Source organism: Passer domesticus, chromosome 2 (assembly GCF_036417665.1).
Source record: "Passer domesticus isolate bPasDom1 chromosome 2, bPasDom1.hap1, whole genome shotgun sequence".
Taxonomy (NCBI): Eukaryota; Metazoa; Chordata; class Aves; order Passeriformes; family Passeridae; genus Passer; species Passer domesticus.
In genome coordinates this window covers 15,769,474-15,795,683 of record NC_087475.1, presented here as the reverse complement: position 1 = coordinate 15,795,683, position 26,210 = coordinate 15,769,474, and the positions used below count along the sequence as shown (strand labels likewise).

General features: G+C 40.5%; 2 protein-coding genes across 6 annotated transcripts in view; both read right to left on the bottom strand.

Moving 5' to 3' along the window:
* Positions 1-8,752: 8,752 nt before the first annotated feature.
* On the bottom strand, positions 8,753-17,948 carry EIF1AX (eukaryotic translation initiation factor 1A X-linked). Its single transcript, XM_064407508.1, has 7 exons — positions 17,789-17,948; positions 16,832-16,915; positions 15,128-15,231; positions 13,738-13,788; positions 12,247-12,328; positions 12,048-12,139; positions 8,753-10,458 (listed from the first exon to the last, which is right to left on the bottom strand). Exons 1-7 carry the CDS (start codon positions 17,802-17,804, stop codon positions 10,453-10,455), a joined length of 435 nt encoding a protein of 144 aa, XP_064263578.1. The 5' UTR covers positions 17,805-17,948; the 3' UTR covers positions 8,753-10,452.
* A 1,405-nt stretch (positions 17,949-19,353) lies between these two features.
* The window catches only part of RPS6KA3 (ribosomal protein S6 kinase A3), a 73,813-nt gene continuing 66,956 nt past the window's right edge, over positions 19,354-26,210 (bottom strand). For all 5 annotated transcript variants that reach the window (XM_064407503.1, XM_064407504.1, XM_064407505.1 and 2 more), the window contains 3 exons: positions 25,352-25,469; positions 24,534-24,674; positions 19,354-23,420 (listed from right to left, as the gene is read on the bottom strand). In XM_064407503.1, the coding sequence (XP_064263573.1) occupies positions 23,298-23,420; positions 24,534-24,674; positions 25,352-25,469 (382 nt within the window). In that variant the 3' untranslated portion in view covers positions 19,354-23,297. The remainder of the gene's footprint in view (positions 23,421-24,533; positions 24,675-25,351; positions 25,470-26,210) is intronic.

The window sequence follows — 26,210 nt, the reverse complement described above, 5'->3', positions numbered from 1 at the left end:
TATTAGAGCATAGAGCTGGCTGATGTCACTGTGGTCACCCTCACTAATCTCTGAGAGGTGCCAGTGATCATAAGAGGTTCCTAGGGACTGGGAAAAAAAGCAAATGCCACTGCTTTCTTCAAGAAGGGCAAAAAGGAGGATCCAAGAACCTGCAGGGCAGCCAGACCCTGGGAAAGTGATGCTGTGAAGGATTTCCAAACAGATGAAGGAGAACAAAGTGTTGGGGAGTAGTGAGGATTGATTTCTAAAGTGGAGATTATGCCTCCCTATGATGAAATCATATAAGTGACCTGGTGGAGGAAGGGAGAGCAGTGGGTGTTATCTATGCTGGCTTTCAAAGCTGTCCCTCATAACATCCTTGTAGAGAAACCAATACAATATGCAGAAGATCAATGGACAGTGGGGTGGACTGGAAACTGACTGAACTGCTGGACTCAAAGGGTTGTGATCAGTGGCATGAGCTCAATATCGAGGTCAGTCACTTGTGGTGTAACCCTGGAGTTAATACTGCATAACATCTCCATTAGTGGCCTGGATGATGAGACACACTGCACTCTTTGCAGATGACACAAAACTGGGAGGAGTAGGTGATACATCTGATGAGTGTGCTCCCATTCAAAGGGACTCAGGGACTCTGACTGGAGAACTGAGTCAACAGAGTCCTTGTAAAGTTCAAGAAAGGGAAATGCCAAGTCCTGCACCTGGGGACAATAAGTGAAGTACCTGAGGATGGACTGAAACACTATGTCTGATCTCCTTTTTTCTTTTTTGAAGTCAGAGCAGTAGAAATCTCCTTTTACCTGCCCTTGTCTCACGCAGTACCCGATCCAGTATTTCAGTAAAAGCTGGTGCTGTCTGAACCACTGGTGACTGTTGTTCCCATTCCCTTGTGACAGTGGGTACTTGGCCATGGAAGAGCTCTTCAACTTCTGACACTTAAAAGACTGAGCTGAAGACTCTTTTGTCTTAAACATTGCAAGATAGAGAACTATGACTTTAGGGGTTGCTGTCACTAAGGCAGTGCCAAATAAATAGGGCTTTGGATTAGATAATAGAGTAGTTTGAATTAGAAGGGAACTTCAAGATAATCTATTTCAACACCCCCACCCTGCCCTCTCCCTGCAAATAAGCAGAGACCTCCTCAGCTAGACCAGGTGGCTCAGAGCCCTGTCCAACTTGAACTGGAATGTTTCTAGGGATAAAGAATCCAACACCTCCCTAGGCAACCTGTGCCAGTGATTCACCACCCACTGCCAACACAAAAAACTTCTGCTTTATAACTAGTCTAAAACTAAATTCTTCCAGTTTAGAACTGTTATGCCATGTCCTACTGCAACAGGCCCTGCTAAAAAGTTCATCCCTATCTTTCTTTTAAAGCCCTTCTACTACTAGAAGGCTGCCAGAAAGTGTCCCCAGAGCATTCTCTCCACACTGATCAGCCCCAACTCTCTCAACCTTTATTCATAAGGAGAGGTACTTCAGCCCTGGGATTGTAGTTGTGACCCTCCCATGGACCAACAGGTCCATGCTTTTTCCTGTGCTGAGGACCCCAGAGCTGGATTCAGCATGCCAGGTGGGGTCTCACAAAAGCAGATTAGAGGGGCAAAATTCTCTCCTTCACCATTCTGCCCATGCTGCTTTTGGATTTGGCCCAGGACATGGTTGTTTTTCTGAGCTGCAAGTTGCACATCACCCATCTGCATCCAGCTTTCCATCCACAAGTATCCTCAGGTCCTCAGCAGGACTACTCTCAATCTGTTCATCCCCCAGCCTCTGCTGGGGGATGCTTCAGCCCAGGTGCAGCCCTTTGCATTTGATCTTGTTAAACCTCATGAGATCCCACAGGCCACTCCTTGAGCTTGTCCAGGTCCCTCTGGATGGCATCCCATCCTTCAGGTGTGACACACCACTGAGCTTGGTGTCACCTGCAAACCTGCTGAGGGTGCATTGACCCCACCATGTCATTGATGGAGACATTAAAGAGCACTGGTCCAGACCCCAAGGGACAGCCCTTGACATGGTTCTCCATCTGGGCACTGAGCCACTGAACACTGCCCTGTAGACGTGACCATCCAATCCATTTCTCATCCACCAAACAGCCCTCCCTTCAAATCCAGACAGACACAGAAGGGAGTTTAAAACGGGGCTGGGACAGAGTCTCAGAATAACAACAATTAAATTATTCCAGCGGTTGCACTTATTTCCTCAGAAAGCACCTCCTTAGAAGAAAGGCTGCAAGCTAATTAAATAAAAGGATGAACAAGTGATCCTACAGAATGAACACTCAAACTGATTATAGGCTTAAGAAAAATACTTTGTTTAAACATGGACTTAAAAATAACCCCAGAACCTCACAGCTCAAGCAAGTACACCTTTGAAAGTCCTCCTGCTATGAGAAATGTCCTACCCCCTATACCAGAATTTACTTTTCTGAGCTGGGATTCAGTAGATATAAATTACACCTTTGAAGCTTAGCTCTAAGATTTCCAAACACTTCCAGATCTATCTATCTGTGGTTATGACAATAACCAGTACCATAGTCTGTGATGCAGTTTTCAGTAGTTACAGGCACTTCTAATTGTGCTGAAGATAAAAGCTAGTTTAAAAAGAAAATGAAAAAAGAGAACCTCTAATTTTTTTATGCAATACTTCCCATTTGTATTTTTCCATTTCTGCTCAGTCAATTGCTCAGTTACCTTCTCTAACAGAGAGGTGAGTCAGGAGTTCTCAGATCCTTGGAGTAAAGTTCTAATCTTGTGATTCAGATCAAAGCTGCTTCAACAGCTCAGCAGTGTACAAAAAATCATGCACCAGATGCCTGGTTCAGACTGCAGTGAAGAACACTGTTATGCTGACACTGCATCCAAAGCACCGTGTCCATTCTGGGGCTCTCCAACATGAGAAAAATGAGCAGCAGATTCCTGAAGAAACTGGAACACATGATACTGGGGAGACACTCATATATCTGGACTTGCTCAGCCTGGATAAAAGAATGATGAGAGGAAATCTTACTCTTTTCTGCAGCTACATAATTGAGGTGGAGGGGAAGAGAGAGCCAGACTCTTCTTGGCTGCATATCGTGGGTGAACAAGAGGCAATGGACACAACTGAGGGCACAAGACATTCCAATGAGATGCAAGGAAGTTATTTCATTTCAAACTCTGGAACAGATTTCCCAGAGAGGCTGTGGAACCTCCAACCTTGAAAATACCAAAAAGGCAACAGGACAAAGCTATGAGCAACCTGCTCTAACTCGACCTGCTTTGCACAGAACATTGAACTTGCAACCCCCAGGGTCCCTTCCAACCTAAGCAATTCTTTGAGTCAAACAGCTGCTGGAGGCCAGGACTTCCTCAAAGCCTCCAGAGGCTATACCAGCTCACAGCAGTGTCTGTGCCTCCACTGCTCTTCTCACCTCCCAGTGTGTTTTTCCTTCAGCTTGGCTGGCATTAATGCAAATGGAACAGTGAAAAAAAAGAAATTCTTAAGTAACTAAACTACTAAACTGCCCTAAGATGGTTCAGGCTGTGCTGCACAAACTGTTGTACACACTGTGGCAGAGGTTCAAAGTCAGTATTGACCAGGGAAGGACCTAAAGACTTTTTTATCCAAAAATAGTCTTGCCAGTGATCACTGTTAAAATTTTTACAGTTTCAGAAATTCTCCTGCTTTAATAAATGTAACTTTCAACTTTTTCTCTGCTTTTTGTACCAGTGCAACATTATTCTGCCAACACAACCATAGAGAAATAGAGTAACACAAATACCAATTTCCTTAAGTGGTCAGTACCAACTCTATACTAATAAACATAAAATTAACTCCAGTATCATTAAAGGACTACTTTTGCAGAAGAATTACAGTGGGGAAATTTGTTGCAAAGATTCCCAGGCTACTGCTAATTCAGTTTAGCCCAAGAGAGAAAAAGGTTTCTGCAGCTTCTGATTTCTTCTTATTGAATAATAAATAATACAATAATAATATCTGCTGAAGAGATCATATGGATGTAGTACTTCAGCTGTGCAAACTAGGTGCATTCATTATTGTTACAGTGAAAAATATTCAAATATATGTAAACAGGCAGGAGCCCCATATCTGAATTTGATTGATAGATCGCCACTGGATCTCATTTTCTCCTCACATACTGTGTTCTTCAGCGTGTTCTAAGGATCAGTGATAACTCCTAAATTATCTTGAAAGTTTAAATTTCTCAGAATTCTTGTTTGGGGGAAGTTCAGGGCTTTACAGCTTACCCTCTTTAGGCATGTGCTCATCAAAACAAATCCCCAAAACCTGTTCAAGAGTAAATAATATTTTGAAAACCATTAATAAGGAAGGCTTGGGTAATAAAGAAGGAAACAATTAGGTGTCATACTCTCCTTCCTTTCCCCTGTTGTTTTTGTAAATGATTTAGATGTCAATCTATGCAAGTAATCAGAAACACTCATACTGTTTTCTCAATATAAAGTTATTGGCTACTTGGCACTTAAGCTGTTTCCTCTAAATGCCTCCCCATGTTCTGGACCAGACACATATCTTCAGTGTTTCTTGATTCTGCAGTGTTTGCTTATGTAAGTAACTATTGATAGGTTAACCTAAACTGCCTGTAAACACACACAATCAGCTACTGGCTATATTATGTTTTCTTTCTTTGTAACCATAAATTATTTTCTGTATTATCCTATACTAAATATTACAGTTAACCTAGACTTTTGTGGTCCTAAACAGTAGCTTTACATCTGTTTAGTTTAAAACCTTTCATGGAGCATGAGATCACTCTTTCTACATTTGTGGGCACAGCATACACCTGGGAATATGATAGCATCAATTCTAACTGGGGAGAGGAGGGGGAGAGATGGTAGTTGTTGAGGATTGAAGCACAATTTAATACAAAAAAGCACAAGCTTTTTTCACTTTTCAGCAACTGTTTCACTAGTTGGTGCCAGTAACAGTATTTGTTCCACTTACAGGTGGCACACACCCACACTTGTAATGAAACAATCCCTAAGCTGCTGCACATTTCCAACACCTTTGTGAAATTGGTGCCCTGTTTTGGGAAGAGGATTCTGCTCACTCACCCATACTCTGGTTAACAGCAGCAATCCAGACACATTGCCAGGCTGGAACTGGTAAAAGCTGCTATTAAGGGGATGCAGCTGACAACCACAGTGAGATACAGGTGCCCACTCCTTGGGACCCAGTCCCTCAAGAGGACTCCAGTGAGTCTTAGGACATTTTTAAAGATACTTTCAACTAACAGGGCTGCCAGAATCAGATCTGAAGATCCATCTCTGTATATTCCATCACACACTTACTTAGCACTGGCTACTTCTGCTATTTTCAGCAAAACTTATGATCTAGCTGCATATTGTCACTTGTTCAAGACAAAAAGGTCCCTGTGTCAGAGCTGTTGCAAGACTCCCTCTGGTCAGCCACTGCTGCAACTGCTCATTATTAACATCTCAATGTATTCCAGAGCAACCTGGCAAGACAAGTTGGGATAGTCACTGTACAGTGGGGAAAAAGGCAGCAAGGTCTTCCACAGCTTTTCAGACTACAGCTTTAATCACTGTAGTTTCTCTAGACATCTTCCTGAGCAGGGTGGAACAATCTACTGGGTCAGGCAGCAAAAGACTAAAATTGTCTTTTGTCGAGGTTTTCTCAGAAACCTCGTTAATGCTCCTTTCTCCACCCTCCACCACTGTCTACTACAGTTAGCTTCAAAGTCTTGTAAGTCAGAAGCTGTTTCCTCAGGCCCTGTGCAGCACTTGGCTTTCCTCTCCAAGCACTGAGGCTAAACACAGTCCCCACAGTGTCCTGTCACTGTCCTGAGGACCTGTCACAAGGCTGAATCCTCCCTGACAGCCAGCACCACTGATAGTGGAACACATGTAACCTACACAGTTCTGGGTTTCCCACGGGGATCCTTCAGTATTTCTGCTGCTCTTGGCTGTATTTACTCCAGCTGCCAACAGCAGTGTCTGTTGTGTGTTGCTGCCAGTGCCAGAGGTGCACCTAAGCCCATACTAACATGCTTCAATCAGCTCCTTCTCTAGGAAGGTGACCTACTTTGAAAACCCTAAAAAACCTCATTTTCATTGCTGGCAATACTTACTGCAGACATGGACACCTCAGAATCCCTGAAAGCCTGGACTAGAAACTTCCTACTGAGATGCTGAGGCACCCTGCTTGCTCCTGTATGTCAAGGTCTGTTTGGTTTTTTGTTTGTCTGCTCCCTCCAGAGGCCAAGCACACAAAGGCATTTAGCTGATCATCTTCCTCAACTGGGAATAAAATTCATTAATTTGACCATAATGAAGAGTAGGGCTGATTAAGGAATACTGGTGCTGGTGACCACGGAATAGACTCCTACACCATCAAGACCAGACATACAACAAGCAAGAAGGAAAAATGAATGCCTACAAAACACAGTGAGAGGGCTTCAAAAGAGAATTTACAGCTAAGTGAGTGATGCAGTAAGAGGCCCCAAGTCTCTGTCAGCTTCTGCTGAAGCTTTCCTTCCTTGAGCTGGCAGCCTGGATATAAATAAAACTGCTGTGCAAGTGTCCTCTCTACAAACACAGACAAAAATGAAGAACAGTCTCATCTGTGCATTTTTTGAAAGTTATTTTTTGTTCCACTAAACTAGCGGCAATTACTAAATAAAGGTACTCATAGTTTTCACTTTGCCACTTTATTTGGTTGTGATTGAATGCCAGAGCTCAACATTGTGATTATAAAATGCAATCTGATGGGCAAGATAGCACAAGCTGTAACCTGAATCAATCAATGGGAACTCTGACTCTTGCTTGCTGTGATTAAAAATGTAACAAAGCCAAGGCATCCTCCCTTCTTCTCTCTCCCTCTCCAAAACGAAGGGCAATCACAGCCCAAGACATAAATTGTGAAGACTCGTTTTTGCAACAGAATGAGAAAGCACTGCCAACAGCTACCTGCAGAAAAGCCAGCCCTGGGCCTCAAGTTTAAAGTGATAAATAAAGCTGCACTCACAATATAATTTCAGATAATACTTCCTTCTTCCCACACATCTTCCAAAAAGCTACATTTAAGTCTTCTTCTATGAAGCAGTCAACCTGTAACCTACAGGATAGCACAGTGTCCACAGATGAAAAGCTAGGTTTGAGTCCTCCAGAAACCATAGGGATACTCAAGTCCCCTGATACTCATATCCAGTAACAGCAAATAATTATGGATTAGATTGGAGCTTGCTCAACTGCAGGAACAGCTGACACCCTGATTCACCCGAGAGCAGGACTTACCTTATGGCCAGAGGGTCTCAGGGAGCAGCAGTCCCAGCATTATTTCACACTTGGAGATGCCACCAGTTCTACCAGTTTATCATGAAGAACTGTGGAGTGTGGCTGGATACCAGAGCAACCTGCCAGCCTTGGTCATCAGCTCACTGACATTCATGGACATCACCCAGGGGACAAAGCAACTCCTGTGCCAGCCTAACCTCTGCAGGTTCTGTCTGTACGCTAATTTAAGAGTGTGTGTGTATAATATGGTACCATATATATGAGATCTATGGCATGTACCACATATCTGCATGGCACTAGCACACAGTACTCAGATGTGCATGCTGGCACATGCAGAGCACAGCCATGACACAACCTATCAGCAGTAACAAATAAATGGCACAGAGCTCAGCAGTCATGGGATACCAGCTCCTCCTTTTGAGAAGGGAACAAGAGATTGTTTCTCATACAATTTTTTCAGTTGCTGTGTCTGGACTGTATCTAAGGATTAGGGTGGAAGAGCATTAGGGCTCTCCAAGCAAATGTACAGTTGCCCCTACTGTAAGGTGAAGAGACGAGATTTGGAACAATGGACAAAAATAATTTTTCAAAATGTTAATCACAGAGAAAACCTTGAAGTGGCAAACAGAGAACACATTTGTATTTTAGCTGTGGGAGAATAATTTTTGTATCCCTGCTTTCAATTTTGCACTCTAGGGAAAAATCCAGCTGCAATTCTCATACAAGAATAATTAAAAATTTATCTAGGAAATACTTTTACAGATGGAGTGCCTTTCACAGCTTTGGAGTCAGCAACCTTGCAATGCTCTAGCTGGCAGCTGCTGTTCTACCACTGTCCTCTGAATAGAGACATGGGAAAGACAGTTTCTTGTGCAAGCTGTTTTTCCAGCCCCAAAGAAAAAAAAAAAGCCAATAGGAATGATACCAAGCTGCCTAGATTGGACTGTGAAGGGAGCTTTAGCAGAGGACAGAAACAAGGTGCCCAAGGGTACTCACAAAAGCAATACATCCCAGCTTATGAGTAGAAACCTAAGGGTGTTAAGCTGGTGCACTAAGAAAAATAGTTAAGTAAGAAATTTCCTTAAAATCTGCAGTTTAGGTTAAGCCAGACATGAATCTGGAGGCAATGAAGACTGGAAGGAACCTCAGGGCAAACCACAACTGATTCTGACAGGAACAGTTCCATCTTTGACCACAGCTGAAGTCTGTGTTATACTGAGCACTGCAGCAGTGCCTACGTGTTGCCCCTCACCACTGACCGTGCATTTACATTTCACATACAGAAGAGCAGACTGGCAAGCACAGTACCCATAATACCTGAATCTTCAGTACACGTTTTCTGCAATTTAATCACTAACCTTCCTGCCAGTACAACTGAAAGGACAGACACCTTCTGCACTTGGATCTCAAGAACTTTGAGAGCTTTTAAGCATTTTCAGAGCTGCTGAGCCTGCAGAATACAATCAGAAAACCAATGAGCGTAGGAGCGGTTTATAAGCCTTATTCAGAAACATTACACCATTTATATTCCTTCACAATTGAACCTTACAGACATACAAAGACAGTAAATTGATACATTTAAGATCAATTGAGTAAGAATGCTGTACTGGTAGTATCTTTCCCTCAATACTTACCAACTTTTTACAACAAATAGTTAAAATACATGAAATAATTACTTAATACTAAGAAAATGTTCTTCCTAGAGGAGGGTACCTGATCCATGTAAGGAAAATAGACACTACAATGAAAGAAAAAGAGAAGACATTTCTACAAAAGCTCTGGATGTTTAAATCTCCTTAAAAATACATATAAAGCAAAGAGGCCACTCTGTATTTAAAGCCATTTTGTTTTTATCTATTGGGGTCACTTTACATCATACCAAAAACACTGTATAAGGAATACAAGTGTCAAGAATCAGATCTTTATGGCACAAAAGGAATTTTCCCATTAACCTGCTTTCAGAGTTGTTAAATACATTATTAAAGACAAAGACACTAAGGCTACCACAAAATAATATTTGCATGATGATGTTAGTCTTTATTCAGTTTCTCAACTGACTCATCCAGTCTGAAGGTGGACAGGAATCTTTCCAGTAGTCTGTTTCATTGATTTATTCTGGATGAAAAGATTCTTTCTACTTTTGACACAAACTTATTTTCTTATTTATATTGTTACTCAAAGTTCACATAGGCTTTTATGTTGCACCTTACAATGTATGGAATTTCAGATTAAAATAAAACTCTACTTTTAACATAACCTTTTATATAATGTAAAAATATTCTACATGTTTACCATATCAAGAATGTTAAGCATTTACTTTGGGGAAAACCTATTTTATGCATTTTTCAGTACAAACCCCACTGTGAAGGCTTTGCATTTGTGTCTCCTTGTTCAGTCGGGTGCCACCCAGTGCTCACCATCTGCAGCTGCAGCTTGGCCGCAGCACCAACGGCAGTTTCCAAAAAATTGCAAATTTGAGATGCTGCTCACTGTTCATCTTTTCTCCTCTCCCACCCCTCCCTCCAGCATGGAAAATTGACATCTTTGAAATAATAGGTGTTTTTAATTATCAAAATCAGTATAAAAATAGCAGCATGCTACTAGACACGAAAAGCAGATTCATCATGCATTGTGAGTTTAAATGCAGATTTCTGCCTTCCTCTTATATTATCAAAATCTTTTTTAAAGTTAACATCAAGGCAAGGGGTATAAGGACAGACACTGCATAGTATGATTTGATACTAATCTGAACTGGGTTATTTGCCTTTAATCAAAATCCATGATAATTACAGGGTAAACAATTTTTATTTCAAAATACAAGTTTAACTGGAATTGTAGTGATGAAAGCAGAAGAGGGAAAAATGCAGTCTTTTACAGCCCATGTCACTGTATCTCACTTACATCCAGAGATAAAAGCTCTAATTGGTGAAGAGACAAAATATTTGTGGCATGTCATTGAACCTTTGTGATAATCCAGCGTTATCCATTTCTAAAGAAATATAAATACTTTAAAACAAACATTGAAAATAAATCCTTTTGATGTAACAAACTACACTCTTTACTGAGAATTTTCAGTCTTCTTAAAAGTAAGGGATGTCACCCAAGAAATAATCGAAGTATCAATGTAGAACAATCCTTGGAGGAAAAAAGTTGGAATGTAAACCTCTGTTCCAAATTAGATCTGAAAAGCAAGAACACCACACCATGTATTTAATCCAAGTGTATTTTTCATCAAACAACTCTTTTTTAAACTTATTTTTACAGTTCAAGAGGAAAATTCCTGAACTTAGCACAGTTTTAGCTGTTTTGCCTCAGCTCATGCCCTGTTTTCTTAACACATGAACAATTACTCCCTGCTTTTGTGCCCACCAGCCTTGGGCATGCAGGTGAGCAATTCTGCATAAGCACAGTATCTGCAATACAATTATACATCACTAGAACAGCCATAAACTAGCCCATGATTCTCAAAAACAAAAATAAAACCAAATTTGAGAGTCACTTCCCTAAGCAGTGACTTTCTAATCATGCTTCTGCTACAAAAAACAAAGGAAAGGCTCCACCAAGTTCCTCCTGTTAACAATGACCTTGGAACTGCACTTCATTCCAGATATAGGATGGTGATCCTCAGAGGTTACTCACATCTTTTCTTTGTATCTTTTACTTTCTTAAAGCATGATATTAATATTTTACTGAAGAGCTGCCAAAAGCTTAAGGACAACCATAGCTGCTCACTTAACCCCACACACAGATCCATTAGTTTGCAAATTTGTCCTACAGCTACTTATCTCTTTGATGTTTTACAATAGCCTCTTTATGAAAAGCATGCAGTACTTGTTTTTCTAGCTTCAATGAGCTAAATCTTCAGTAAGCTCAACCACTGACAGGCCCAAAGTGAAATTTTCAAAAGTCTCAAGAAAAATTCCTCAGCATTTTGACTTGATCATATATTGATAACCTCAAAAAAGTCAGAATAATGGAAGCATTTTAAAAGAATTAGTCATATTGTCAACTGAGAGAGAGGACTAAAAAGATGAAGAATTAAAGCATAATAGTATTCTTAGAACAGTCTATCCAATTAAGTTAACTCCCTGGCTCAGTAAGTTACTACTTATCCTCTCAGCCAGCTGACCCTGCACACATTCATCTCTCAGCTGTAAATTAAAGTGCATCAACTTAGAAAACATTGCACAGCAAATATTACTTCTGCAATTTACTATAAAATTTGAGTTGTAACAATTTTACTACTATAATTTCAGAGTGTGCATGACCAATTACCACAGTTTAATGGTAAGCAGTAACACAAGTGACTGTGACAGTCAAGATTATGGTTAACTTTAGAAAAATTACTTGGATGTAGCTTTTTGGAGTTTTTATGTAAACAAAAATAGAGCTTTAAAACTCTTGTTTTTAAAAACCAAATCCCTTAATTATTGATGCAGTTCTGGTGGGACAGCAAGGCTGTTAAACCTAGAGGAACTGGGGGGTGTCAAACAATTGATTTTCTTTTAGGCACCTTCAGACTGCTCTCTGTGGGTGTTTTAGCCCCGTGACACCAAGTTTGCCATGAGGCCAGTGCAGGAATGACTGTAGGACAGGAGACAGGACAGAAAGCTGGCACATGAATGCACCACACCACTTCATGAGGCTGTCCCTGAGGAGCAAAGCTATCCTGAACATCCATGTATTCCTTGCTGTAGAACTAACAACAGCAGCTTATTGCCAAAGATGAGAACTTCAAGCATATTATAAAAATACACATTTACTACTTACATCATCAATATCTTCATCATCATCTCCAATATCATCAAACTGGATTTCATCATCATCTCCAGGACCAAATGTGTCTGTTTCATTGATTTTAGCTACGAAGGAATTTAGAGAAGTTAAGGAGTGCACTCACACTGTGCCAAGACAGACTGAGTATTCTTATCCAGCATGAACTTCCAATTTGAAGTGAAAAGATTCTTACCATGTTCTGGAAGCTCCCCATATGCTTTCAGGCTTCTGGCTTCATCTGCATTGTATTTTAGAATAACATCAGCCTTGTTATCCTAAGTAAGAATTTATTAGAACACATTAGTCATCTATGAAGGAAAAATAAAACTATTAACTTCAGCAGACTGTATTATTTACAATAACTATATTATTTACTATATTAATTACACCTATAATATTTATAGAAGAACATCTTATTCTTCCTTCCCCTCCAGTTCCTTTAAATGTGAACTAAACACATTGGAGTATTTTAATTTCTTCTGAGTGATAACTTCATTATCCCCAATTACAATTAATTTATAGATTCACAGAATGGTTTGGATTGAAAGGGACCTTAAAGATCATCTACTTCCAACCCCCTGCCTAGGGCAGGGACACCTTCCACTAGACCAGGGCGCTCAATCTGGCATTGAACACTGCCAGGGATGGGGCATCCACAACTTCCCTGGGCAACAAGACAAAAGAGAATTTGAGACAAATGAGAAATGTTGAGTACTCAACAACTTGACAAGTTCAGTTTCCTGCCTTTGAAATTAACCTTTCTTCAGACAATACACGGAGTGAGGTGTTGATGGTCAATCAGGAATCACAGAATCACAAGGCTGGAAGAGACCTTAAAGATCATTGAGTCCAGCCCATGCCCTAACACCTCAACTAAACCATGGCACTGAGTGCCACATCCATTTTTTTTTAAACACGTCCAGGGATGATGACTCCACCACCTCCCTGGGCATGTTATTCCAGTACTTTATCACTCTTTCCATAAAAAACTTCTTCCTAATATCCAACCTGTATTTCCCTTGGCAAAGTCAAAACCAAAAAATTCCTAGTTTTAAGTACTTTATTATATACAGTGACAGTATCTTAAATGTTTTATAAACCTAATGCACATTTCAGAAGCAGAATCTATCTTCAACAACTGCTGACAACACTAACATTCCTGAAAGGCATTCACCTAATGAAGACCTGACAACTGTTTCCCATTACTGTCTATATTATGTAAAGTTATGCCTTCATTTTTGGAAATTTTAGTACAAACTAATTACTGATTAATTTGCCTCTTAAGGTAAAAGCCTAAACATCAAGGACCCAAAATTCTGATTATCAACAATTCTAATTATCACAATAAAATGTTTGGTACTTGACTTAATCTCCTTTTGTACCACAGGATGCAAGCACCAAACAGCTACATCTAGAAAAAAAACCAGGTCAAGCTTGATGACAGTAAGCATCTTCACTCACAAATTTAGGGTGAGTGCAATTTAGAAGAACAAGTCAAACCAGAATTTGTCTACTCATTACAATCTTCCTGTAGTACAAGGAAACTAAAAATCATGATTTAGCATAACTTAATACAAATGCAAAGCTAGACAGGAATTTCCTCACAACACCTGCTGCAATTTAACAGTAAATAAAGCTACTTGTAAGATAGTCCTTATCGTGGCATATTCTACTGAATTCTTACCTGGTAGTCTCTTAAGCCAATCAATATAATATCAGATGTATTTATCCAAACCTGAAGGAGAAAACGTATTAAAGAAATTCGACTTCTGTTGTATAACACAAGAACCAAACTGCACATTTAGCTTTACGGAGAGACATAAACCTTTCGCTACAGCGACCACCTTCATTTTCTAACCAGTATGCTAGAAATACCCAATTTAATGTTTTAACAGCAAATCCACTGTCATAAATACTCATAGTTATTTTTACATGTTATGGAGCTATTGCAGGGTAATCAAAGTTCTTTGAAGAGCTTCTATTCAACAGGATGTTTACTAAGCCTTAATATCTGAGAAAACAGAAAGACTGCATCAAGGCGTCAGTCGTGAACTCTGTGAACTGAGCTCCTCAAGGGCAAAAATTAAAGAAAAAACTGATGAAGGGGGTGACAGACAAGAATAGGAAAGAGCACAAGAAAATGAACTGAGTTGTTTCTAGAAACTATGTTAACCAGAAATCTGCAGAAGAGGATATGCTTTTAAATACAGGGTGGTTCTATGTGGGTTCTATCCCATGTCCGCTTGATTTTTTGAATTGAAACTAATTTCAGTTGGAATTTCCTTTCTTTTAAACATAATGAATAACTAAGTGGTGCTTTTTGTAGCAAGAAATTAATTCTGCAGCACTTGGTGTTTATTTATGCACATTCTCCACTACCTTCAACAGTGTCTTGCAGGCAGCTATAGCATTGCTCACACTGATCCCAAGACACATGCATTCAGTGCTGTCCAAAAAATGGAACAATCCAGAATGGAGACAGTGAATGTCTGCTGTCATTGGAAACAGACTGAGGGACCTTCTCCTTACCATACACCAGCAGAGGACAGCAAGATGTAACCCTGAGAAGGGCCAGGGGACACCATCTGAAGATGGCAAAGTTAAGAATGCAAACACTTAACACCTGACATCCCTGAAGGTACAAATCTTCGCAGATTTAGCTTTCAACAGAAATATTTTGGGCATTGATGAAGTGGACAATGAAACAATGGCATTGGAGGTGTATTTTCTAAATAGTCACCAAGCTCCCCATCTGCAATTAGGGAGATTTTTATTATTATATATATGCATAATTTTCTAAAATATGAAAAGCTTGTCTTTCATAAGCAGCCGAACAAACCTTCCCCTGAAACATGCACATGGAAAGGCAGCCCTTCAACTGTGAGCTTCACCCAAGAGACAAAGACTGCCTATTCTTGTGTCAGAAGGACAGACTAGTTTACTATAAAAGAAAGTAGTTTAAAATATTAAGTGCAGTAGAAATATTCATTTTTGTAACGAGATACATATGTACATTTTTCAATTACATATCATGCAGAACATCACTCTTTCCTATTGCAGTGCTTCAGAATTACCTTTTTTCTTAGCTTCCCTCTAATATGACATAACCTCTTCACACCATCAAAACATAATGCCTCCAGTCTTCCATTGCCTAACATCTTGATCACCTGGGCATATTCTGAAAGAGATGGTAACAGAAACAGAGAATCATTTAAGCTGGAAAACATCTTTAGGATCAACAAGTACAACCATTAACCCAGCATGGTCAAGTCCACCACTAAGTCACGGCCCAAAGTGCCACAGAGCAAAACTTCTGAACAAATCCAGCTTCAAGACACAACCCATAATTCTTCCACTGTAACCCAAATCTGCTGTAATATTTTATCAAACATGAACTGCTGACAGGAGCTCCAAGCACCCACACAGGCTGCTGAATGTATCACTGTTCTGTATCACTGTTGATGTTAACATTTTCAAATACTGCTCCTTCTTGGTTGCATCCACCCTTTTGCTCCCTCTCAAATGTTGCTACAGAAAACCTCAGAGCTACTGAGTCACACTGAGAGTATGAAAGTATATGACAACATCACAGCACCTTTCTTACAGGACAACATCTCAGTGCTTCACTGAGGCAGGAGAAAGCTGCATGCTGTGTATAGCCACCCACTGAGACTCTGAATCCCTCCTGCAGAGGCTCTGAGGACAACACCCCACTGTCCTTGAAAGGACAGAACCCTTATCAGACACTGCCTGGAAGGCAAACAGCAGCTTCAGCTGAGGTCTGTGAAGCACCTCTCTAACCCTACCCTCAATCTCTTCACCTTGTACTTCATCTTCTCCCTCACCAAGCTACAAAATATCACATACTGGAGAATTTCACACAAATTAGATAGTCCAGTGAACCACAAGACTGCTCATAACTGAGAATAATGTTTCGTTAAATAGATTTAGCTTGGGAGATGTAAAGGATCTTAAGTTACAGATGTACATAAGATAAACTCCTTTTCTGCTTACAACCAGCACAAAATACCACAAATTTGTTCAGTGGCACTTCTACAGTGATTTAAATCCCTTTAAAACCCTTCCCATATTTGTAACAAACCAACTGATTATTGGTTACTAGGAAAGCACTCCCATTATGTGAGCAAGCCCCAGAGTGTGACACACAAGACAGGGCGAGCTGAAAGGGAGGTGAGCTCACTGTCACCCAAGGCAGGGCAGATGAGAATCCCAGTCATCCCCATGAACTCTCTTGTGCCTCACCTCACCTGACAGCATCCCACTTACATCTCCTGTTTTAGTAACTGCTAGACTTCAGCCCAGGAGCCAACTGGACCAAACCAAGAGGGGACAGAACAGTGAGATGAGCTGCTCTGCCACATCAGTGACTTCGGGGAGCTCAGTGAAGGATCCAAGAGATGTTAGAGTCCATACAGAACAGAAAGTGGGACTGTGCATCCCAGGAACAATTACTGGCAAAACCGAACCACATCTGCTAAGCCAGCTGCTCACAGACTCTCACACAAAGCTATCAGATTTCTAGGAAATGTTTAAGTGCTGTTTTACACAGACCATGCACTAAGGTCAAGGACAGGGAAACGTCATTCTTAAGCACTGAAGATATTGAAAATTTCCCTTCTCCTACTGTCTTTCTCTTACATTCAATATGTCATATGGAATTCAAATACAACCCCAATAAGAATACCTGTCTCTATTCTGTCACTTAAACAAATGTGACTGAAAACAATGACATTGCCATACTATAGTTAAAAACTCACCTTGCCCATCTTCTTTGAAGACCAGTTCTCTTTTTTCTGATTCATTCTCATTCTTACCTCGTCGCCTGTTTTTACCTCCTTTGCCTAAATTAAGCGGGAGAAGTAAAAAGCAGCTGTTACTGTCTCTAGATACAGTGAGTGACAAGAGTCAGACATATGGAGATTTTTATGCTTGTACTCTAAATGGCTATTTTAAATATCACACCCAGGTCGTGTTTTTTTTTGCTTACTTTTAAGTTTACATTTTTAGCTGAGTAGTAACTAAGTAATTAAACATTAGACTCTCCACTGTTTAAACTGTCCTGGTTGCTCTGGAGTGACAGCAGCCTTCCAAATGATTTTCACAAGATGGCCATTTTCAGCTTGTGATCCCTGCTACCAAATACCTCAAAAACAACGGTGGGATTGCCTGATGCACGTAATCTTCAAGAGAAGATGAATAACCTCAGTTACTGTGCTGCTGAAATCCCTGAAATACTCAAGAGGAACCTTACCCTCCAAGTGAAGCTGCCCTTTTTTAAAGGCACACACGTGGCAACAGGATTAGATGCTCTTCACGAAGAGCATAAGAGCAGCTCATACTTGCCCCGCTGTCAAAAATCTGCTGCTCCCTTTCCCTCTGGGTTTCTGCGTTTCTTTCCGGAGTACGAAACAAGGGGAGCGGCAGCAGCGCTGCCCAGCGAGGGCACGGAGGGGCCCGGCGCCTCCTCGGCAGGGCCGCTCCTGACAAGCGAGCCGCGGGCAGGGCCTCCCGCTCCCGCCGGGCCTCGGCGGCCTCCGACGGGCGCCCAGCAGGCGGAACCGGCCCGGGACCGGCCGGGCTGGCGGGAGGGCCCCTCCGCCCGCGGGCTCCGGGCTCCGGCGGCGCCCACGTGAGGGGGGCCCGGGCCTGCCCTGCGACCGCGCCCGGGCCCGGCCGCGCCGCCGCGGGCCCGGCGAAGGGAAAAGGCGGCTCACCTTTATTCTTAGGCATGGCGCCGAACGCTCCGCCGCGGAGGGGCTGCGGGAGGGGCGGCGGGAGGGGCTCCGGGCGGGGGCGGCGGTTCGGGCTCGGCGGCGGCTCCGGGCGGGACCAGCGGCGGGGCCGGGGCTGCGCGGGCTCGTGCGCTGCGCTGCGGCCGCTGCGCCGCGCCGGCCGCAGCGCCCCCCCGCGGCCCGGAGGACTCCGGCGGCGCAGGACGCGCCCAGGGCCCGCTCCTCGTCCCGGCCCCGGGAACGGCCCCGGGAATGGCCCCGGGATGGTCCTGCCTGGGCACTGCCCGGCGTTCTGTGGTGGAACGCAAGGAAAAGCAGGGGGAAGAGGAGCGGGCAGTGCGCACCCAGGCAGCCCCGGGACACCGCACAGCGCTCGGGGGGAGCGGTGTTAGGGACGACTCCTTCCAGTACCTGCAGTACCTGCCAGGGAAGATGGGGCAAGGCTATGTACAGGCGTTCGTAGTGACGGAACAAGGAGGAGTGGGTTCATCTTGAGCGAGTAGGCTTAGATGAGACATTACAAAGAAAGTCTTTACTGTGCGGGTGGTGAGGCACCGGCTGCCGGAGGAGTGTGGGTGCCCCAGCCCTGGGGTGCTCAAGGCAAGGCTGGAGGAGGCCCCGAGCCACCGCCCTGGTGGGAGGTGTCCCTGCCACGGCACGGGATTGGAACCAGAGCATTTTCAAGCTCCATTCCATCCCAAACTATTGTATGATTCTGTAAACCAGAGGGTACGAAGGTGAGGAAAGCTGACAGCAGGAGCTGTGGTATAGCTGCCCCCCTCTCTGCCTTTGCAGAGTTTCTGGAGGTTTAGAAATGATCCAGTTTACTTGTAAATAAATTAAAAAATGTTTTTAGCCAAGCGTCATAAAGCCTTGTGTGAACAAATGGCCACAGCTATGCACACCTCTGATCCCAGGTGTGAATTTCACTGAGGAAATCACAGTACCCTTCCCCATATCCATTACCAAACCTCTCCATGTTACCTGATGCCTTTCCTCTAGTACACTTAGCAAAACCTCTGGTTACATTCCTCACAAATCCTCCATCACAATTACTGCAATGTTTTGTACACTATGCAACCTTTGAAAATCTCATCTTTTCCATGTTGCAAGGTTAAAAAGAATCACAGCTGTAAGCTTCTAAGTTGTATGAGCTGCTACAACATGGGCCTGTTGTTCATGGAGTGCTTCTGCATATACTGAAACTTATGTTCCAAATGTTTACAAAGTGCATTAATTATCCAACATGCCCATAATTCCAGTGTCCCGAGCACTGCAGGCATTGCAAGTGTTATATAGCAGCCTCCCATTAAGTGGTACTTTAGAGTTGACTGAGATCTGACAGGGTCTTTAAATACAATATCCTTGCACTGTGATCTTGTATGTTATATCAGGTCTATAAGCACCATTGGAACAGGAGTTTTTCCTTTGTCTCCATGTTTACCTTCCTCAACATGCTGCAATGGCAGCACACTTGCTTTTGAGTAACTGATGAACAAGCAATGATTTTTGTAACTGGTCAGAACAAATGATTACACAATCAACCCTTTAAGATGTTTGAAAGTTTATTCATAGTAGAAATTTCAATTTCTTTTGAAGACTACAAAACCTGCCCTTAGACAGGAAAACAAGCAATGATACTTTCCAAAACTGTTCATAGTTACATCTGGAACAGTTTTAATTACACATTAATAGCATGATTGGAACATCTCCTAGATCAGACTCTGAATAAAACAATCATTTAAAGTATTCAGTACAATTAATTTTTTTTAACTAGCATTTCAGTTCTATGACAGCAGTGCCAAGCATCTAACAGATGCTATTGTAATGGTCAGAACAAGGTACAATACCACTAATTTCCTGGAACAGTACCTTAGACTCACTTACATGCCATGCTGAGAAAACTAGTATAAAGTATGATTGTATAGAATCGTAGAAAAATATTTTATCTGTGATTTTGTAATTTTTTAAAAATTGTTTAAGTAGACTTCCCCCCCCAATTAGGTTGCAAAATAATTACATCCCTCATAAGTACACCTTCCCTTTGATTAGGTCAAGAGTATCAAGATAAAGCTAATCATTTACATCATTTTCATAAGTGAAAATTCATCTATTAACCACTGCTGCTTAGTAAGGGCCAGCACACTTTGAATCCTTTCATTCCAGTAACAAAAGCACAGCTTTAGTTGGTAAGACCACATTTACAAAAGCAAAACACACACACACACAAAAATCCCAGACATGTAAATCTATTTTCTTATGGCCTTGTCTCTTCAGAAAAGAGCTTTAACTATTTTCTTGAAAAAACTCCTTTTAAGTTTTACTCAATGTTATAGTGATTATGAACACAGAACTTTGCCATTACTGGACACAGATGGCATTTAATGGATATTGCAATTTCACTCTTCTCTCATGCTCTCAAGCACAGTAAATGGTAACTTCACACTAAAAAAATTAAAAACAAACCATGGTCAACACATAGAAAAATTCACCTGTATCTGCATTCTCTTTTTTTATCCTCTATGACTCTGAGTCACTTGCTATGCTTTGCAGACAAGCAGCAGTCCAGCAATGCATGTACACAGTGTGTCATAAACTCACATTCTAACAGAAAAGTGCTGAGACTCAGAGAAGCATTATGTGGATTTCTTTACAGGTTATAACAACTGCAGCTATAAAAACATTAAAAAAAAAGTGGAAGTCCTGAACATGGATCCAAACCAGGAAGTAAGGTACATAAACCATGCCTGGCTGTAAAATACACCTCCCTGATTAAGCAGGCCCTTTATACCTTGGTTTAGAAAGTAACTTGAAAATATAGTGGATCTAGACTTCAACACATTCAGCTTAGGGTGTGCTAAATTCTCCTGTTTTGCTACAATTTAAAATGTTCATCATCTGCTGATATATATATACATGACTTAATAGCAACATTTGTAAAGTCTAGACTAAATTAACAGCTCCCTTGAGAGTGTAGATACATAAAATGCAGGAGTTGACTTTGCTTCACTATTTGGCTAATGAGCTTGAGGACAATAAAATAAGGCTACAATAAAACTACTGAAAGTATTTTTATATTATTTTAATATGGATATTGCCAATAGTGAGGCAGCTTAACACTTCCTCTTTTTGGTCTGTTCTTTGCCAGGTACCTATATACACACACTGAACAGAGCAGGAACTCCTTCCTGAAGTGAAATGTTATTACTGACACACTGGCAAGTACTGCCATCCTTCTATTTCAACAGCATTTGAATAATTTGGTTGACTAGATATGACAATCTTCTAATTAACAAACACCTTAAAAGCCACCAGAAAGTACAGTTTCCAGATTTTGAGAAGCCTGATTTAAATTTGCTCTCAGAGCTGAAAAATACATTTTTTGAGAGGTAAGGTTTTACTAAATTCCTCTGGAGCTGCTGCCACTGAAAAAAAAAAAAAAAAAAGGATGACATTTTTCTTCCTCTACTTAAAAATGTTCCTTGAAGGAAGGGCAGATGCATCTGTACAGCTAAAGGGAACTTCAATGTTAGAGCACCAAGTAAGGGAAAAATACTGTTTGCTTGGAAAGAGCTGTGTTTTCAAATTTCTGAGAGCTAGGCTAATTTAAAAATCCTTGTTTATAAAACCAGTTTCTTCACAGTAATATCATGGATTAAATATTTAGCAGAATTTTAAGGGCAACAAAAGTGGGATCCTTTTCAGATCTAGTAAAGGAAGCTTCCCCAAGGAACTAAAATTCTGTCAGAAGAAACACTCCCATCCAGAGCAAATCTGTGGTGTCATAAAGATGATTGTTCCTTTCAACAAACCACTGATGATTTCAGGGAAATAAGCCAATTAATTACTGTAAAAGAAAGTTAATACCACTAAGCCAAGAAAATACCTTCTTATGCAAAACACAAAATGGCATTGTTCACCAACAGCCATTCACCCATATTTTATTAAAGCTAGAATTCCCAATAGTCATTTCATATCTGGAAGGACTTTACATAGCCTGTAATTTTGGTGGAGTAGAACAGTTGTTGTATTCAAAGACATTCCAGTGCCCCTTCTCATTTAGGAAATTTCATCTTTTCAAGACAAGCCATCAAGATGAGCCTTTAATTACTTGAGATACCAAGAGGCCAAGAATATTAAAAGTTTGTATCAGTATTTAAAGTGAGTCTTCCACCCTCATTACCAACTCACCTCCATCTGAGGAGAAGTGAGAAAGTTCCCTCTGAATGCCTTCACCTTACCTGTCTGGGATGACACTATTTTCATGGTAAATTAGAATGACCCTTTTCTAATCAAACAGATCTTTATGTCCTGCTCCTCATTTTGCTTTTGAAGTCAGTTACAATTATCAGAAAGTAACTGACAGAACATTAGATCCATCAGTTTTGCAACTGCAATGAATGCAGTTTAAATCTACTCTTTGCAGGCTGCTGCTTATTACGACCTATATTTTTTGCTTTATCTTCAAATGTTGCCTCTCTCCTATAATGCCAACATTCATTCACTGAACAATTCCTTTGAAGCTTAAACAAAAGTCATAGAATACAGATAAAATATTAACAATGGATTATAAGAATAAACCATATAGAAATGTCCTCTATCAGAAAGTATTTAGCAATAATTCCTGAGTCCAGAGATTAGATGGGAGAGACTAAAAGGGAGGGGAGGGGTAACAAAGACAGTGAAATATGGAGCAAGTTATCTTTTCTCTGGGTTACATTACCTATAGGATATATAGTATGGTGAGAGATTCACTGTTTAAATTTCATAACATGACATGTGGCATCAAAAACACAGAAATGTAGAAAAGACACAGGCAAGGAAAACTACTTATCCATAGTATTACATTCAATAGCTGTTTAACAGTCAGGCTTCTTTTAGAGCTGTCCAACAATACTGATTATCCAGGTGAACTGTTTAATCAGACTTACTTGTCATAATGATTAATAATATCTAAGTAAAACAAGGCATGTATACATTAAAGAAAACAGCACAGAAATGTACTGCTTGTGAACTGTTTACAAAAACATACAAAATGTTGGATGGCACAATGTATAGTGCTAATATAAACAGATTGTTTAAGCTAAGTGCTTAACATAAACTGTCCATCTCGACCTGTAACAAAGGATATTTTAGGGGACAAAAAAAATATTCCTTATAAAAATAATGCTATGTGGTGCAGAGTGCTTTATTCAGTGTATTTTTGACAGAGGTGGCGTTTGTAATTCTTGTGGTTTACTCAGTCGCGAACATGGTGATTTTCATTGTCTCCACTTGTCACCCCATTTGCAGCTCCAGTAAGATCGGTCACTTGCCATCAACAGTTTAAAGCGAGATAGATGAAAGCAGCAGCAGCAGCAGGAGCAGCAGCATTATAGGTACCAGCTGGGACAGAGTGTGCTTGCAGGTATCTGTCAGATATGTGCTACCTGTCGCCATGATTTGTGCTATCATCTTATGCCATGGTACCAAGTGTCTGGTTGAGGTCATTTCACAGGGCTGTTGAGGTAATTTTTTTAATACCTCTCCTCTGAGCAAGAGTAGAACGGCCAACTGGCTCCAAAACTGGTGACTGATTACGATTCAAAGCTGAGTAAGTTGCTGCCATTGCACCCTGTGGAGTAAAGGGGAAAAGAACAGTAAGAGAATGTTGTGACTGATGCACACACCACAGCAGTGCTAAATGCCAGAAACTCTGAGCAAGTTTCAACTTTCAGTCTATTTTCATCTACAGAACAGAAACATACTGCTGCATTACTCAAGTCCTAGCAGTGTTAGAAGTGAGTGTTTTTTAGGGTAATAAATAGTTTTACATTGCTTAGAGTCAAACCCAGAAGGTCTAAGTAGGTTGCCAAATTAAATTCTATCACTGTGTTGTGGGAAAGAGCTGGGGAATGAAATCCCATTGGTAGACTGTCTCTGCTTATCACTTACGTAACCATTTCAGTTTCCAACAAAATATTTAAAAATCTCCCACATTATTCAGCACATAAATTAATTTTAAAAAAATTTAGAAAGTTGTGAGCTGTGGGATCAGAACTCCCCCACTTCCCACTTGTGTTTTGGATGCTAGAAGTTTCTAATAGCTGACTCAGAGAGAGTGTTAATTATATTCTTCAGATCCCTTTTATGTCACACAAAAAGATTCTTGAAAGTAGGACTGAAAACAATGTTGAGTACAAAGAAGTAGAATTCTATTATTTTTGATTTTCCCCTGCTTGTTCAAAGTGAAAAAGCTCCAGATTGTTTCAGACAGAGTGCACAAGTGTGATACCATAGTAATTAACACTGCCCTTTTGACTTCAGCTTTTACTGTGATCACAAAGTATTCTGTTTTCCTTCAGATACTGGCAAGTACCCTCCTCTGAAACTGTAAAGTTAGCAAACAATTTTACAGCTCCCCTACAGTCACCTGACATTTTTCACTCAGAGAAGAATGATTTAGGTTGGTTTTTAAAAGCACTTAAGTCTTCAGTGTAAGTAAGCCCAATAGATTTCAAACACAAAAAAATTATTTTTTTTCAAATGTATTAGATTTATCATTTGTAAGTGGTTTCACATTAAATCCTATTACATATTCCAAGTTCATTTTATGGCTTAGTGCAACATCCAGTGGTAACAACTTTTTCAGTTTTTAGAAGAAACACATGCTACCCCCAACCTTATAAACACCCTTTTGTTTACATTAATTTTGGCTAAACAGCAAGCTGAAAAAGTATCTACTTACCTTCACTAAATGGGGAGCATCCTGCCTGTTCAGCTGGTATTGAGGCAACTGGTCACAGTGAACTATCCAGGGGTGACTGAGAACTTGGGCTGCAGTCAGTCTTTGATGAGGGTCAACATGAAGCATTTTTGAAACAAGGTCCTGTCAAGGAAGGTCAATGGAAATAACAGCAGAAATTCAACTTTAAAACAGATTAACAGTTCAAAACTATTAAAAGATTCTAGAAGTATAAAAATATATTCATCATGTCAGTTTAAAACAAATGAAAAACCACCCAGCAGTGCTAACAATGTAACACAAAAGGAAGGTATCCAATTAAACACGGAAAATTTTAGCATTTTAAGCATCCATATAGAAAGGGCATAAAGGACATTGCACACTGAAGTTCAGCCTATTTGCTGTCAAAAATAGAATTCTCAAAAATGTAATACCTCATTGGTTTTCATTATCATGACTCAGACCACCTGTATGATTTTTGAATGTCATGCTTCCACATGAAATTTTATGAAAGCACTTCTCACCATGGATAACCCTGTGTGTGAATACTGATAGAATACACTACATTTCTAAGGACTGTTAACTGCTACAGTGTAAATCACACCTGTTCTTTCCTCCTACATGCAAGTGACTGCTGAAATACGAACAGATCAAAAACAGGAAACAAAATTCTAGCACATAAGGGATTAGATCAGTATCTTAATATAACAATGGGTGGAACTTAGCCAATCTAGTTTATGATATAACATATACATTATAATCAACAACGTTACATTGCAATCCATTCCTGATCCCCCAAGAGAAAAAGAAAATACACTTGCCTTAGCTGTGTCTGAAACACTGTTCCAATAACCACCGCTGAGGGAGAACTTCCCACTTCCTATTCGGGCCAAAATCTCCTCTGGGGTGTCATCAGGACCATTTGCAAAAGGAGTGTAGCTATTTAACCAAACAAATTCAGTGTCAGCAACTTCCATAACCTGGGTCTCAGTATTATAAATCTGATTGCAAGTTCAACATAATCATAGGCAAAAAATAGTCAAACAGTTGAAAAAATAAATTATTCTTAACACATGAAAATACATGGCACTGACTACAGATCTGTTCTTATTGCACGTATTCCCTCTGTATCTGGTCTGAAAAGCAGATTTTTCCTATAGCAGTTCAAATACTGGTGGTTCCTGAATTACACAAAGTATTTCTTAAGCCTCCATATTCTAGTGAAGTACTAAACCAATCCATTCTGTTGTAAATCTAAATGTCTGAGGAAGAATAAATGCTGGTTTAATGCCAGAGGAAGAAGGGTGCACCAGACTTCCTTGCTTGGCTATACATACTCTTGCTGCTATCAGAAGCCCCCAGCCAAAGAGATAGACTTAAAACCAAGTATGTTTGTCACTTATTTATTTAAAAATACAAAAATCTTTGATGATGTTAACATTTAACCAAAGTGGTAATTTGAATAACCTAGCATAAAAAGATAGTTACTATTGCATCTACTAAATAGATGTTATTTTGAAGTTCTGGTACTATAGTTGAATTCCTTATCTTTTACACAATTTATTTCTGTTGAATGCCTTTCTATTGCATTTGTTATATTCTAACTGCATCACTTCAAACATTCAGTGGGTGGATTTTGCACACAAACATCCTTTAATGCATTGCAATAGTATTTGCAAC

Coding starts and splice junctions, on each gene's coding strand:
- EIF1AX (XM_064407508.1), bottom strand. Junction 13,789..15,127: donor GAGGGAAGCTAAGAAAAAAG/GTAATTCTGAAG, acceptor TTTCTCCTTCAG/GTTTGGATAAATACATCTGA. Junction 12,329..13,737: donor TTGGCTTAAGAGACTACCAG/GTAAGAATTCAG, acceptor ATTCTTACTTAG/GATAACAAGGCTGATGTTAT.